The sequence below is a fragment of the Oncorhynchus keta genome, chromosome 34 (genome assembly GCF_023373465.1).
Source record: "Oncorhynchus keta strain PuntledgeMale-10-30-2019 chromosome 34, Oket_V2, whole genome shotgun sequence".
NCBI classification, from domain to species: domain Eukaryota; kingdom Metazoa; phylum Chordata; class Actinopteri; order Salmoniformes; family Salmonidae; genus Oncorhynchus; species Oncorhynchus keta.
This window is the reverse complement of record NC_068454.1, coordinates 79,558,030-79,575,555: the sequence shown is the minus strand read 5'-3', so window position 1 is coordinate 79,575,555 and position 17,526 is coordinate 79,558,030. Positions and strand designations below refer to the sequence as shown.

The window sequence follows — 17,526 nt, the reverse complement described above, 5'->3', positions numbered from 1 at the left end:
AGGATATAACATCTATAGAAGAGACAGAAATGCTTCTGGGGGAGGTGTTGCTGTATATATTCAGAGCCATATCCCTGTAATGTCTAGAGAAGATTTTATGTTGTGTTATTGAAGTGTTGTGGTTGCAGGTTCCCTTGGCACATCTAAAGCCTTTTCTTTTGGGGTGTTGCTATAGGCCACCTAGTGCTAACAGTCAGTATCTAAATAATATGTGTGAAATGCTTGAGTGTTACATCACATCACAAGTGTATGTGATGTAAACAGAGGGGTCTACTTTCTTGGGGACCTGAATATTGACTGGTTTTCATCAAGCTGTCCGCTCAAGAGGAAGCTTCTTACTGTAACCAGTGCCTGTAATCTGGTGCAGGTTATTAATCAACCTACCAGGGTGTTTACAAACACTACAGGAACAAGATCATCCACATGTATTGATCACATTTTTACTAATACTGTAGAACTTTGTTCTAAAGCTGTATCCGTACCCATTGGATGCAGTGATCACAATATAGTGGCTATATCCAGGAAAGACAAAGTTCCAAAAGCTGAGCCTAAAAAGTAACATGTGGATGATGGTACAAATATTTGTTGGTCTGATGTGATTCATGAGGAGCATCCAGACGCTGCACTTGATGAAATTGCTTCTTCCAATTATTGACAAGCATGCACCTGTTAAGAAACTGACTGTTAGAACTGTTAAGGCTCCATGGGATTGATGAGGAATTGAAAAACTGTATGGTTGAAAGAGATGAGGCAAAAGGAGTGGCTAATAAGTCTGGCTGTACATCTGACTGGTTGATTTACAGCAAATTGAGAAATTATGTGACTAAACTCAACAAAAAGAAGAAGAAACTTTATTATGAAGCCAAGATCAATGATATAAGAATGATGGAAAAAAACTTTGGAGCACTTTAAATGAAATGATGGGCAGAAGGACAAATTCAACTCCATTTTTCTTCTAATCAGATGGCTTGTTCATTACAAAACCATTTGATGTTGGCAATTATTTTAATGATTATTCAATTGGCAAAGTGGCCAAACTTAGGCAGGAAATGCCAACAACGAACAGTGAACAATTATATTCATGCATTAATAAGCTTCCAAGATGGCGTAGCAGTAAGTCGTCCTGTCGTGTCGTGTCCCCTGTATATATCGTCTCTTTTTCGTTTTTTTACATATTTTTCTTCGCATATCTCTTTAAAAACTTTTTGCTAAACCTAAGCTTCCAAATACTCTCCTGCAACCCGCCTCACCCAATGTAGCTATTTTTCCTAAAGTATTTATATTTACTTCGGAACCGGAACCCCTCAACTGAAGCTCAACTGAAGCTAGCCAGCTAACCACCAGCCATGCTAGCGGTCTTCAGCTAACCGGTCATCAGCTAACCTTCAGCCCGGAAAGCTCTCGCCAGTTCGAACAATGCGACTCTAACCAGAGCATAACGGACCTACTTATTTTTCATCCCCGGATTCTTCCCCGGATTCCCACCGCAAACGGAACATTTTTCAGCTGGATCTTCACAACTAGCTATTTAGCTATCTACGAACTGCTAGCTTGCTAGCACAGGCCGGCTAACCGTCTGCATCGCCGCGTCCCAAACACCCATATTTACTTTCTATCTCTTTTTGATTTTTAATTTGTTTATACCTTCCGGAAACTTGCCTCACCCAATGTGATATGGAATCGCTATTATTTTTAATTTTTTAGAACACACTCAAGAACCTCCAGAAGCTAACCAGCTAACTAGCTACAAGCTATTTAGTCATTGTTAGTTTTTTTAACCTGGATAACACTCGCCAGTCCACCTTCCCTGCCCCATCCACCGCTGCCCCCTGGACACTGATCACTAGGCTACATAGCTGATGCACGCTGGACTGTCCATTAATCACGGTACTCCATTCTGCTTGTTTGTTTTATCTGTTGGCCCCGTTGCCTAGTCAACGCCATTTTACCTGCTGTTGTCGTGCTAGCAGATTAGCTGTTGCTGTCTAACCTACTGTTTTAGCTAGCTCTCCCAATTCAACACCTGTGATTACTGTATGCCTCGCTGTATGTCTCTCTCAAATGTCAATATACCTTGTATACTGTTGTTCAGGTTAGTTATCATTGTTTTACTTCACAATGGAGCCCCTAGTTCCACTCTTCACACCCCTGATAACTCCTGTGTTCCACCTCCCACACATGCGGTGACCTCACCCATTACAACCAGCATGTCCAGAGATACAACCTCTCTCATCATCACCCGGGGCCTGGGCTTGCCTCCGCTGTACCCGCACCCCACCATACCCCTGTCTGCGCATTATGCCCTGAATATATTCTACCATGCCCAGAAACCTGCTCCTCTTATTCTCTGTCCCCAACGCTCTAGGCGACCAGTTTTGATAGCCTTTAGCCGCACCCTCATACTACTCCTTCTCTGTTCCGCGGGTGATGTGGAGGTAAACCCCAGGCCCTGCATGTCCCCAGGTACCCTCATTTGTTGACTTCTGTGATCGAAAAAGCCTTGGTTTCATGCATGTCAACATCAGAAGCCTCCTCCCTATAAGTTTGTTTTACTCACTGCTTTAGCACACTCTGCTAACCCTGATGTCCTTGCTGTGTCTGAATCCTGGCTCAGGAAGGCCACCAAAAATTCAGAGATTTCCATACCCAACTATAACATCTTCCGTCAAGATAGAACTGCCAAAGGGGGAGGAGTTGCAGTCTACTGCAGAGATAGCCTGCAAAGTAATGTCATACTTTCCAGGTCCATACCCAAACAGTTCGAACTACTAATTTTGAAAATTACTCTCTCCAGAAATAAGTCTCTCACTGTTGCCGCCTGCTACCGACCCCCCTCAGCTCCCAGCTGTGCCCTGGACACCAACCCTATAACAGGGGATGAGTCACTGGCTTACTAGGGCTCTTTCATACCGTCCCTAGGAGGGGTGCGTCACTTGAGTGGGTTGAGGTTTTGGCCTTTCTTGGAAGTTTTTCCTAGCCACCATGCTTCTACACCTGCATTGCTTGCTGTTTGGGGTTTTAGGCTGGGTTTCTGTACAGCACTTTGAGATATCAGCTGATGTACAAAGGGCTATATAAATCCATTTGATTTACAGGGAGGAGATAACTGCCCTGGTGGAGTGGTGCCAGGAAAATAACCTCTCCCTCAATTTCAACAAAACTACGGAGCTTTTCATGGACTTCAGGAGACAGCAGAGGGAGCACGCCCACATCGACGGGACCGCAGTAGAGAAGGTGAAAAGCTTCAAGTACCGTGGCATACACATCCCTGACAATCTGAAATGGTCCACCCACACAGAAGAAGTTGCAATAGTGCCTCTTCAACCTCAGGAGGTTGAAGAAATATGACGTGGTCCCTAAGACCCTTACAAGCTTTTATAGATTAACCATTGAGAGCATCCTGTCAGGCTGTATCACAGCCTGGTACGGCAACGGCACCGCCGGCAACCGCAGGGCTCTCCAGAGGGTGGTACGGTCTGCCCAACACATCACAGGGGGCAAACTACCTGCCCTCCAGTACACCTACAGCTCCCGATGTCACAAGAAGGCCAAAAAGATCATCAAGGACATTCACCCTGCTATCATCCAGAAGGCGAGGTCAGTACAGGTGCATCAAAGATGGAACAGAGAAACTGAAAGACAGCTTCTATCTCAAGGCAATCAGACTGTTAAATAGCCATCATGAGCCGGCTTCCACCCAGTACCCTGCCCTGAACTATAGTAACTGTGACCAGCTGGCTACCACCCGGTTACTCAACCCTGCACCTCATCTGTCTGTCTGTCTGTCTGTCTGTCTGTCTGTCTGTCTGTCTGTCTGTCTGTCTGTCTGTCTGTCTGTCTGTCTGTCTGTCTGTCTGTCTGTCTGTCTGTCTGTCTGTCTGTCTGTCTGTCTGTCTGTCTGTCTGTCTGTCTGTCTGTCTGTCTGTCTGTCTGTCTGTAGCTCCGTGGTTAACGATGACATCATCAATGTGTTGATTGTGAAGATCAAAATAATCCAAAACTCAGCACTAGATGGCATGAGAACTCTTAAAGTACTGCTTGTCCTCCATCTCTCCTCCCTCTCTTTCCTTCCTCCCTCAATGATGATATCGCTATGCCACAGTTTCTGTTTGTTTGTTAATTTGGGCTATGACAGTCTATTATGAATCAGTCTGACAGTATTTTTGACAGTATTTAAATATGAAGACAGTATGACATGCATCAGAAATGTATTAGGAAGTTCATAAGATCATCAGGCAATAATGTGCCTACTAATTCCTGAGTTTTATCTTTCACTGATTGGATCCCAATACTTTGTAGCATAAACCATTCAAAAGATAGAGCCACATTTGAAGGAAGAAAACAGAAACAGCTGTTTATTACAACAGCATCTAGCGGCTACCGGATGTTACTGATGTAACCCTGGTTCTATGATCCAAGCAAAAAGGTTCTCTCACAGCCCCATTTTCAAATCTGGTGACCCCATGTAGCGAACCCTAGTTTGGGAAACACTTCACTATGGGCTCTATTTTGGGCTGGCTTTCAGTCAGTGCAATTGTCAAACACATGCTTAGCAATTAAAACTTGTTAAAGCAAGCACTCCTCTATTTTCTAACGCTAGGATTGGTAATTGAACTGTTTCATATAATCTCGCACTGAGGTGGGAGGGCTGGCAATATCTGAGGTGTGTCCTTATAAACTTTGCAGTACTAACATGGTTGGTTATGGTACGGATTCAGAGGAAGCGCATTGGAACGAGAGATTTAGGAAAAACAAATTCTAAATGTCTTTGAAGCCATTTCATTTCATTTGATAAAAAAAAAAAAAAATTCTCAATTATATACATTTATATAAATGATCATGGGATTGGGGTAGGAGAGAGAAAAAACATGGGATATTTATATATGGTCCCCATTCTGTATGGAGAGCTCTCAGCTCTGTCTATATATGGTCCCCATTCTGTATGGAGAGCTCTCAGCTCTGTCTATATATGGTCCCCATTCCGTATGGAGAGCTCTCAGCTCTGTCTATATATGGTCCCCATTCTGTATGGAGAGCTCTCAGCTCTGTTTATATATGGTCCCCATTCTGTATGGAGAGCTCTCAGCTCTGTCTATATATGGTCCCCATTCTGTATGGAGAGCTCTCAGCTCTGTTTATATATGGTCCCCATTCTGTATGGAGAGCTCTCAGCTCTGTCTATATATGTTCCCTATTCTGTATGGAGAGCTCTCAGCTCTGTCTATATATGGTCCCCATTCTGTATGGAGAGCTCTCAGCTCTGTTTATATATGGTCCCCATTCTGTATGGAGAGCTCTCAGCTCTGTCTATATATGGTCCCCATTCTGTATGGAGAGCTCTCAGCTCTGTCTATATATGGTCCCCATTCTGTATGGAGAGCTCTCAGCTCTGTCTATATATGGTCCCCATTCTGTATGGAGAGCTCTCAGCTCTGTCTATATATGGTCCCCATTCTGTATGGAGAGCTCTCAGCTCTGTCTATATATGGTCCCCATTCTGTATGGAGAGCTCTCAGCTCTGTCTATATATGGTCCCCATTCTGTATGGAGAGCTCTCAGCTCTGTCTATATATGGTCCCCATTCTGTATGGAGAGCTCTCAGCTCTGTTTATATATGGTCCCCATTCTGTATGGAGAGCTCTCAGCTCTGTCTATATATGGTCCCCATTCTGTATGGAGAGCTCTCAGCTCTGTCTATATATGGTCCCCATTCTGTATGGAGAGCTCTCAGCTCTGTTTATATATGGTCCCCATTCTGTATGGAGAGCTCTCAGCTCTGTCTATATATGGTCCCCATTCTGTATGGAGAGCTCTCAGCTCTGTCTATATATGGTCCCCATTCTGTATGGAGAGCTCTCAGCTCTGTCTATATATGGTCCCCATTCTGTATGGAGAGCTCTCAGCTCTGTCTATATATGGTCCCCATTCTGTATGGAGAGCTCTCAGCTCTGTCTATATATGGTCCCCATTCCGTATGGAGAGCTCTCAGCTCTGTTTATATATGGTCCCCATTCCGTATGGAGAGCTCTCAGCTCTGTCTATATATGGTCCCCATTCTGTATGGAGAGCTCTCAGCTCTGTTTATATGGAGATGACATCCATCTAACCTGGAAGAGGAAATTATTGTCCAAAAACAAAGTTTCAAGTGGCATTGACGCAATGATAAAGAGTGAATTTGCACAGAGCGCACTCATTTGGGATATGGATAATGGTGCCAGTAAGAGGCTATTGTTTTCTCAAGTTGAGAACTTTGATGGCTACAAGACACTTTAGATTATTTTAATTGTCTTCTTTTACAGCAATAATCATTTTCTTTCTAAACTGTTGTCCCGCGATGAAATGTTGGAGTAGAGGAGAGAAAAAAAATATATATTCAAACTGTACAACCAATCATTGACAATAGATGCACTATTGCGAGGTTGAATGGGATCGAACGTTGACAAATAATTTCCTGTAGGCTCGCTCTCGCAGTAGCAACCTTCATTTGTCAAGGTCAATCAAAATCAAAATGTCATCTCAGAAAATAATATCACATTTTTTTTGATCCCGGTCGACAAGCAAAAACAAACTGCAACCACAGCAGCACAAAGGGATGAAGCCCCTGGGACTGCTGCATCTACCACCTGCTGCATCTACCACCTGCTGCATCTACTACCTGCTGCATCTACCACCTGCTGCATCTACTACCTGCTGCATCTACCACCTGCTGCATCTACCACCTGCTGCATCTACCACCTGCTGCATCTACCACCTGCTGCATCTACCACCTGCTGCATCTACCACCTGCTGCATCTACCACCTGCTGCATCTACCACCTGCTGCATCTACCACCTGCTGCATCTACCACCTGCTGCATCTACTACCTGCTGCATCTACCACCTGCTGCATCTACCACCTGCTGCATCTACCACCTGCTGCATCTACTACCTGCTGCATCTACCACCTGCTGCATCTACTACCTGCAGCATCTACCACCTGCTGCATCTACTACCTGCTGCATCTACCACCTGCTGCATCTACTATCTGCAGCATCTACCACCTGCTGCATCTACTACCTGCTGCATCTACCACCTGCAGCATCTACCACCTGCTGCATCTACCACCTGCTGCATCTACTACCTGCTGCATCTACCACCTGCTGCATCTACTACCTGCAGCATCTACCACCTGCTGCATCTACTACCTGCTGCATCTACCACCTGCAGCATCTACCACCTGCTGCATCTACTACCTGCTGCATCTACCACCTGCAGCATCTACCACCTGCTGCATCTACCACCTGCTGCATCTACCACCTGCTGCATCTACTACCTGCTGCATCTACTACCTGCTGCATCTACTACCTGCTGCATCTACCACCTGCTGCATCTACTACCTGCAGCATCTACCACCTGCTGCATCTACTACCTGCTGCATCTACTACCTGCTGCATCTACCACCTGCTGCATCTACTGCCTGCAGCATCTACCACCTGCTGCATCTACTACCTGCTGCATCTACCACCTGCTGCATCTACTACCTGCTGCATCTACCACCTGCTGCATCTACTACCTGCAGCATCTACCACCTGCTGCATCTACTACCTGCTGCATCTACCACCTGCAGCATCTACCACCTGCTGCATCTACCACCTGCTGCATCTACCACCTGCAGCATCTACCACCTGCAGCATCTACCACCTGCTGCATCTACCACCTGCTGCATCTACCACCTGCTGCATCTACTACCTGCTGCATCTACCACCTGCAGCATCTACCACCTGCTGCATCTACCACCCGCAGCATCTACCACCTGCTGCATCTACCACCTGCTGCATCTACTACCTGCTGCATCTACCACCTGCAGCATCTACCACCTGCTGCATCTACCACCTGCAGCATCTACCACCTGCTGCATCTACCACCTGCTGCATCTACCACCTGCAGCATCTACCACCTGCTGCATCTACCACCTGCAGCATCTAGCACCTGCTGCATCTACCACCTGCAGCATCTAGCACCTGCTGCATCTACCACCTGCTGCATCTACCACCTGCTGCATCTACCACCTGCAGCATCTACCACCTGCTGCATCTACTACCTGCTGCATCTACCACCTGCAGCATCTACCACCTGCTGCATCTACCACCTGCAGCATCTACCACCTGCTGCATCTACCACCTGCTGCATCTACCACCTACCATCTACCACCTGCTGCATCTACCACCTGCTGCATCTACTACCTGCTGCATCTACCACCTGCAGCATCTACCACCTGCTGCATCTACCACCTGCAGCATCTACCACCTGCTGCATCTACCACCTGCTGCATCTACCACCTGCAGCATCTACCACCTGCTGCATCTACCACCTGCAGCATCTAGCACCTGCTGCATCTACCACCTGCAGCATCTAGCACCTGCTGCATCTACCACCTGCTGCATCTACTACCTGCTGCATCTACCACCTGCAGCATCTACCACCTGCTGCATCTACTACCTGCTGCATCTACCACCTGCAGCATCTACCACCTGCTGCATCTACCACCTGCAGCATCTACCACCTGCTGCATCTACCACCTACCATCTACCACCTGCTGCATCTACCACCTGCTGCATCTACCACCTGCTGCATCTACCACCTGCTGCATCTACCACCTGCAGCATCTACCACCTGCTGCATCTACCACCTGCAGCATCTACCACCTGCTGCATCTGCCACCTGCTGCATCTACCACCTACCATCTACCACCTGCTGCATCTACCACCTGCTGCAGTCTACCCGGTCCTCCAGCCGTGCACGGGCCCCACCAATGTCAATGATCTCAACCTCAACCCAACCAGTGACTGCTGCAACAGCTCTACGTTAGCCAGGCCCCACACGGAGCATACAAGGCCTACTACTGCACCCATAAAACAGGAAAAAATATCAACCTATTGGAGTATATTGAACGAGGGCTCTTTCAGCACAAAACATCAGATTTTAGCTGCAATTTTGTGTAGATTTTTAAAAAGTATTGTTCAGAATTGATGAAAGGACCATTCTAAATGGTTAAACTGGCTGGATCTGGTCCGTGGGCCTTCAGTTGAATACCCCTCCCATACATCATCCACACGTACACAGCACTTGTTTGAATTGGTTGCCTACAGACCCAGATTTTTGATTGAGGTCATTTCTGTTTTGGTCTGTTTATATTTTTGTTAAATTGGAATTTGTAATTAAAACCCATTGAAAATATTGAGTGTCATACATTTTATTTTTGTGTTTTTACTGAGCTACTCAAAACAGAAAGAGAGACTAGTCGAGGTAAGCCCTGCTGCTTCAGTGCTGCTATGGGAAAAGTTCCCACAGGGAAACATGTTCACACACTTCTGGCATATAACTGCTACTGAGCCACCATGTACTAAGATAGTTTAGCTCAATGACAAGAGTGTGCAAAGCTGTCATCAAGGCAAAGGGTGGCTACTTTGAAGCATCTATAATATAAAAGAGATTTTGATTTGTTTAACACTTTTTTGGTTACTACATGATTCCATATGTGTCATTTCATAGTTTTGATGTCTTCACTATTATTCTACAATGTAGAAAATAGTACAAATAAAGAAAAACCCTTGAATGAGTAGGTGTGTCCAAACTTTTTACTGGTACTGTAGGTATGCTGAAGATCTGTTGATCAAGAAGTGTTATATCAAGGGTGAATGTAGGCTAAAGAACCCTACTTGTCAGAATGATGTTACATTATGAACTCTTATTCAACCATTCTACTCTACTTCTAAAAAGATTTACCTTGAAAGATGTCACGATGACATCATAAATAAATATGAATATGTTTTATGGACAGGGAGGACCGAATCTTAGACCAGCACTCCTGCTCTGATGCTTTGTAGATACGGGTCTGTAATGTTCTAGAATTTTGTGTGAATCATTTCTCATATTTCCCCCTTTCAGAGCTATAACATTACAATTGCATAGCTAATAGACTATGTGTTTGTAGATGGACTGAGGTGAATGTGCTACTCCAGCCCAGCCCAGCCATGTGTAAAGGGATGCGTACTGGCGGCAGAGAAGTCAGGCGCAGGAGAGCAAAAACTGTGTTACAACAGTGCAGTTTAAAAATAAAAACCACTATAAACAGAACAATCAATAGAATGGGTACAAAACCCTGTGCACACCAGAATACCGTGCACAAGCACTTACAATAAACACTTCTGGACAAGGACATGGGGGGAACAGAGGGTTAAATACACAGCATGTAATGATGGAATTGAAACCAGGTGTGTGGGAAGACAAGACAAAACAAATGGAAAATGAAAAGTGGATCGATGATGGCTAGAAGACCGGCGACGCCGACCGCCGAACACAGTTTGTCATAGTTTGCAATAGAAACATCAGCTTTTCTGTGTTAGAATTTATTTGAATTTATTATTAATTATGAATTGTGTTACATACAGGAAGGAGTATGTAACACATAATTCATCATTAATAATAAATAAATACAAATTAAAACACAGAAAATCTGGTGTTTAAATGGCAAACGGTGTTGTTAAATTTCAGTCTTCTGTGATGTATATAAAGTGTAATATTGGGATGCAAACTCAAAATTGAGTACATTTGAACTCTATATCTGATATGATACTGATGTCTTCTTCTTTTTGAACCTTTATGGGATCGGTGTCCCTATACCGAGACGGTTGTTGCTTACGTGCGCTAATTTGTATGCAGCACAAGACCCAGAAGAGGGAGAATTGATTCTCATAACTATAAGTGACTTGCTGTGCTTTTCTGAAGCTGGGGAGAAAAATGACATCAGCTTGGAATATCCATCACGTGTGTCAGAAGAACACATGCTTTGCCTTTTACTTACGCCCAGGTTTCTTCTTCTGGTCAGGAGGACTACTGTGATGTATTAAACTGATGGTGCCAAACATGACCAATATACAGCTAACTCCTGATAAGTGTACATAGTGCATTACAGTTTACCAATCAACATTTTGGAGACTGAAGAATCTTTTGGCGATTGTGTTGCTTTTTATCGTTATCTGTTTGTGCCAGTTAAATTCAGGCCTTCATGACCGTCTCAAAGCCAATGCTATGCCAACATTAGGATTTGAGTCCGGAGTGGCTGATGTGACTTTTCCTGTTTTTCTGCATGTTTCAGCCTGCAAGAGAGTCATGCTAAAGGAATGCAGAGCAAGGACCACCACAAGATACAGCAAGCACAGACTAACAAAACCCATATGAATGCACTCTGTTACCTTGACAACAGGGACACACCCAATCTAACCCTCCCCCCCACACACACACGCACACACACACACAAAACACACATACACACTGTCACTGATCTCCTGGTGATTTGAACACACCCAATATCATCATCAATTATTTCGTCAATGCTCATTCGAATATAATACACAGTCAGGTGGTTAGTGATGGTTGTCATGGTTAATGGTTATTGTCATGCCAGCCTCTTCCACAGTAGCTCATATACTGTTCTCTGTATGGTGTTGCCAAGCCAAATGTGTCATAGAATAGATATTGATCTGCTTGACTCAAATCACACAGGGAGTGGTAGACTACTGTGGGCTGAGGTAGAGGCTAAGACCATATTGTAACAATGAGATAGAGGTGGTGGACAGAGGGAGAGCATACGTGACACAGAGGCTAAGACCATACTGTAACAATGAGATAGAGGTGGTGGACAGAGGATAAGACCATACTGTAACAATGAGATAGAGGTGGTGGACAGAGGATAAGACCATACTGTAACAATGAGATAGAGGTGGTGGACAGAGGATAAGACCATACTGTAACAATGAGATAGAGGTGGTGGACAGAGACTAAGACCATACTGTAACAATGAGATAGAGGTGGTGGACAGAGGATAAGACCATACTGTACCAATGAGATAGAGGTGGTGGACAGAGGATAAGACCATACTGTAACAATGAGATAGAGGTGGTGGACAGAGACTAAGACCATACTGTAACAATGAGATAGAGGTGGTGGACAGAGACTAAGACCATACTGTAACAATGAGATAGAGGTGGTGGACAGAGGATAAGACCATACTGTACCAATGAGATAGAGGTGGTGGACAGAGGATAAGACCATACTGTAACAATGAGATAGAGGTGGTGGACAGAGACTAAGACCATACTGTAACAATGAGGTAGAGGTGGTGGACAGAGACTAAGACCATACTGTAACAATGAGATAGAGGTGGTGGACAGAGGATAAGATCATACTGTAACAATGAGATATAGGTGGTGGACAGAGGATAAGATCATACTGTAACAATGAGATATAGGTGGTGGACAGAGGATAAGACCATACTGTAACAATGAGATAGAGGTGGTGGACAGAGGATAAGACCATACTGTAACAATGAGATATAGGTGGTGGATAGTGACTAAGACATTACTGTACCAATGAGATAGAGGTGGTGGACAGAGGATAAGACCATACTGTAACAATGAGATAGAGGTGGTGGACAAAGGATAAGACCATACTGTAACAATGAGATAGAGGGGGTGGACAGAGGATAAGACCATACTGTAACAATGAGATAGAGGTGGTGGACAGAGGGGCAGTATATGTGACACAGAGGCTAAGACCATACTGTAACAATGAGATAGAGGTGGTGGACAGAGGATAAGACCATACTGTAACAATGAGATAGAAGTGGTGGACAGAGGATAAGATCATACTGTAACAATGAGATATAGGTGGTGGACAGAGGATAAGATCATACTGTAACAATGAGATATAGGTGGTGGACAGTGACTAAGACATTACTGTACCAATGAGATAGAGGTGGTGGACAGAGGATAAGACCATACTGTAACAATGAGATAGAGGTGGTGGACAGAGGGGCAGTATATGTGACACAGAGGCTAAGACCATACTGTAACAATGAGATAGAGGGGGTGGACAGAGGATAAGACCATACTGTAACAATGAGATAGAGGTGGTGGACAGAGGGGCAGTATATGTGACACAGAGGCTAAGACCATACTGTAACAATGAGATAGAGGTGGTGGACAGAGGATAAGACCATACTGTAACAATGAGATAGAAGTGGTGGACAGAGGATAAGACCATACTGTAACAATGAGATAGAAGTGGTGGACAGAGGATAAGACCATACTGTAACAATGAGATAGAGGTGATGGACAGAGGATAAGACCATACTGTAACAATGAGATAGAGGTGGTGGACAGAGGATAAGACCATACTGTAACAATGAGATAGAGGTGATGGACAGAGGATAAGACCATACTGTAACAATGAGATAGAGGTGGTGGACAGAGGATAAGACCATACTGTAACAATGAGATAGAGGTGGTGGACAGTGACTAAGACCATACAGTATCAATGAGATAGAGGTGGTGGACAGAGGATAAGACCATACTGTAACAATGAGATAGAGGTGGTGGACAGAGGATAAGACCATACTGTAACAATGAGATAGAGGTGGTGGACAGAGGATAAGACCATACTGTACCAATGAGATAGAGGTGGTGGACAGAGGATAAGACCATACTGTAACAATGAGATAGAGGTGGTGGACAGAGACTAAGACCATACTGTAACAATGAGATAGAGGTGGTGGACAGAGGATAAGACCATACTGTACCAATGAGATAGAGGTGGTGGACAGTGACTAAGACATTACTGTACCAATGAGATAGAGGTGGTGGACAGAGGATAAGACCATACTGTAACAATGAGATAGAGGTGGTGGACAGAGGATAAGACCATACTGTAACAATGAGATAGAGGTGGTGGACAGAGGATAAGACCATACTGTACCAATGAGATAGAGGTGGTGGACAGAGGATAAGACCATACTGTAACAATGAGATAGAGGTGGTGGACAGAGACTAAGACCATACTGTAACAATGAGATAGAGGTGGTGGACAGAGGATAAGACCATACTGTACCAATGAGATAGAGGTGGTGGACAGAGGATAAGACCATACTGTACCAATGAGATAGAGGTGGTGGACAGAGACTAAGACCATACTGTAACAATGAGATAGAGGTGGTGGACAGAGACTAAGACCATACTGTAACAATGAGATAGAGGTGGTGGACAGAGGATAAGACCATACTGTACCAATGAGATAGAGGTGGTGGACAGAGGATAAGACCATACTGTAACAATGAGATAGAGGTGGTGGACAGAGACTAAGACCATACTGTAACAATGAGGTAGAGGTGGTGGACAGAGACTAAGACCATACTGTAACAATGAGATAGAGGTGGTGGACAGAGGATAAGATCATACTGTAACAATGAGATATAGGTGGTGGACAGAGGATAAGACCATACTGTAACAATGAGATAGAGGTGGTGGACAGAGGATAAGACCATACTGTAACAATGAGATATAGGTGGTGGACAGTGACTAAGACATTACTGTACCAATGAGATAGAGGTGGTGGACAGAGGATAAGACCATACTGTACCAATGAGATATAGGTGGTGGACAGAGGATAAGACCATACTGTAACAATGAGATAGAGGTGGTGGACAGAGGATAAGACCATACTGTAACAATGAGATATAGGTGGTGGACAGTGACTAAGACATTACTGTACCAATGAGATAGAGGTGGTGGACAGAGGATAAGACCATACTGTACCAATGAGATATAGGTGGTGGACAGTGACTAAGACCATACTGTACCAATGAGATATAGGTGGTGGACAGAGGATAAGACCATACTGTAACAATGAGATAGAGGTGGTGGACAGTGACTAAGACCATACTGTAACAATGAGATAGAGGTGGTGGACAGAGTGGGAGAGATGAGCCATGAAGGAAACAACAGTAGTGAATCTCTAACTGATCTAAATGTGTTCTCTCTCTGGGGAGTATTAAGATGTAACTGAATAAAATGGTATTTCATTCAAGAAACTTCATCCCATCTTTTTCATCCATAGATCTATTCTTCCAAACATTCTGGTGTGTACTCTTGTCACCCCTCTCTACATCTGTTCAGCATCTTTGGTATAGATTTGTGTGAATGAGATGCGTGTGTTAAAGCGATATGAAAACATTCTATGTGATCCATGTCTATTTTATCATGTTGAATTCAAAGATGAGGACTCAAAGACATCAAGTCTTAACTCTAACCCCCTCCCTCCCTCCCTATAGGCTACACACACTCATAATCAGAAGGGCGTTGCCTGTTCTCCATAAAGTCCTGAACAATCTTTCCCACAGTTTGTGCGCAGTAGATTCAGCATCATTGGTATATATTCAGCAGAACCCTACTTCCCCACCCTGTTCTGTTAGCGTCTCTCCTCTGTTTGGTAAGTAACCGTTCTTCACCTATTCTACTATTACTATTGGTGTCTTTGGTTTAACAGAGGAGGTTATCTAGTGTAATAAACAGGTCTCACACAACTGTAACAACTGTTTCCAAATGTGACTAGCTACTGATCTGTCTCGTCCGGCAAACTTGTAGGCTATAATGTTCATTAGTCTTCGCTTGCTTTGATTCAAAAATCAGTTCTTCTATGGTTTGCTATGCAGGATGACGGGACATTATATTACTGATGAAGACATAATGTAGTCTATCTATACCTAAACCTTTTCATGTTTCATTTGTAGGCTATAATGTTTTTGTTTTAGAACTCTGTTCGACCTACAAACGTTTTTCTCTGCCGGTTCATGTCATTTTATAGTCATTACTCACCAATTATCATCAGCCTGATTTCTTTACACTGAACTGTTGCAAAACCCTTTCCTCTCCTGTCACACCCCTTTCCATCCCCAACTCCCCAAACTTTCACACTTATGATGATGGGTCACATGGTCAAGCTATGACAGAGGTTAAAGGAAAGTCTACACAGCAAGAGAGGTTGGATGTTACCAAAGAATGTGGGAGGCACCAAAAGAAAGAGGAGGAGTCAGAGGTAGAAGGAATGTGTAAACGAGTGGAAGATCACAGTTTAAATGCCAGGAAGTAACACCAGCCAAAGACTGCTTACAGAGACAAAGAAAGCCAACTCCCATCCTCCCTAAATGTGCATTGTTCATTTGTTTTCTGCAAAGGGATAGTTCACCATTAGTCAACATATTAGTGATATCAAGACACACACTGTACTGAGTATGTATCTGCTACCCCTCCCTTTATCTCCCCTCCCCTCTCATCTCCCTCTATCACCCCTCCCCTCTCATCTCCCTCTATCTCCCCTCCCCTCTCATCTCCCTCTATCACCCCCCCCATCTCCCCCTCCCTCTCATCTCCCTCCTCCCTCTCATCTCCCTCCCCCTCTCATCTCCCTCCCCCCTCTATCTCCCCACCCCTCCCATCTCCCTCCTCCCTCTATCACCCCACCCCTCCCTCTATCTCCCCTCCCATCTCCCTCCTCCCTCTCTCCCCTCCCATCTCCACCTCCCTCTCTCTCCTCCATCACCCCTCCCCTCTCATCTCCCTCTATCACCCCCATCTCCTCCTCCCTCTCATCTCCCTCCTCCCTCTATCTCCCCACCCCTCCCATCTCCCTCCTCTCTCTATCACCCCACCCCTCCCATCTCCCCCTCCCTCTATCTCCCCTCTCATCTCCCTCCTCCCTCTATCTCCCTCCCCTCCCTCTATCTCCCCTCCCATCTCCCTCCTCCCTCTCTCCCCTCCCTTCTCCACCTTCCTCTCTCCCCTCCCATCTCCCCGCTCCCTCTCTCCCCTCCCATCTCCCCGCTCCCTCTCTCCCCTCCCATCTCCCCCTCCCTCTCTCCCCTGCCATCTTCCCTTCCTCTCTCCCCTCCTCAGTGTCTCCTTCTCTGCAGCCATGCCGTCTCAGTTGGAGAGTTCCATGGAGTCCCTGATCATGGTGTTCCATCGCTATGCCGACAAGGACGGTGACTGTAACACACTGAGCAAGAAGGAGCTGAAAGAGCTGATGCAGACAGAACTGGCCAGCTTCCTGAAGGTAACCCTGACATCCCTCTCTCTCTCTCTCTCTCTCTCTGTTTTTATCTCACTGTCCCTCTATACTTTCCCTGTATTTCTTGTCCACCTTTCACTTTCTTTAAAATTCTTACTTGCAATGATAGCCTACACTGGCCAAACCTGGACAAAGCTGGGCCAATTGTGCGCCGCCCTCGGGGGTGTCTGTAGTGACGCATCTAGCACTGAGATGCAGTGCCTTAGCCAGCTACGCCACTCGGGATTTCTCTCACTCACACTCACTCACACTTACTCTCTTCATCTCCTTCATCTCTCCTTCCCTCTCAGTCCCAGAAGGACCCAGCCGCTATAGACAAGATCATGAAGGATCTGGACCAGAATGGTGATGGGAAGGTGAGCTTCGAGGAGTTTGTCTCTCTGGTGGTGGGCCTCTCCATCGCCTGTGAACAGATCTACCAGCTCCACACCCAAAAGGTTGCTGCCAAGAAGTGAAGGAGGACAGGACAAGGAGAAGCAGAAATGGATGCTTTTCTATATGTCATTTTGCTTTTCTATATGTCAAATAAGTCATTTTATAACTAAGTCTTACTGTTGTGAATAAACACTGGCTTTCCCACTCTGTA

The 17,526-nt window shown here is 45.0% G+C and overlaps 1 protein-coding gene across 2 annotated transcripts in view; it reads left to right on the top strand.

The window, feature by feature from the left end:
- LOC118367927 (protein S100-A1-like) overlaps positions 1 to 17,526 on the top strand; it is a 26,617-nt gene extending 9,091 nt beyond the window's left edge. The window contains exons 1-3 of one of the 2 annotated variants that reach the window (XM_035751668.2): positions 15,157 to 15,302; positions 16,766 to 16,925; positions 17,231 to 17,526. In XM_035751668.2, the coding sequence (XP_035607561.1) occupies positions 16,785 to 16,925; positions 17,231 to 17,395 (306 nt within the window). In that variant the 5' untranslated portion in view covers positions 15,157 to 15,302; positions 16,766 to 16,784 and the 3' untranslated portion in view covers positions 17,396 to 17,526. Of the gene's footprint in view, positions 1 to 15,156; positions 15,303 to 16,765; positions 16,926 to 17,230 lie in introns of those variants that run through there. The other variant, XM_035751669.2, reaches the window with a different exon arrangement.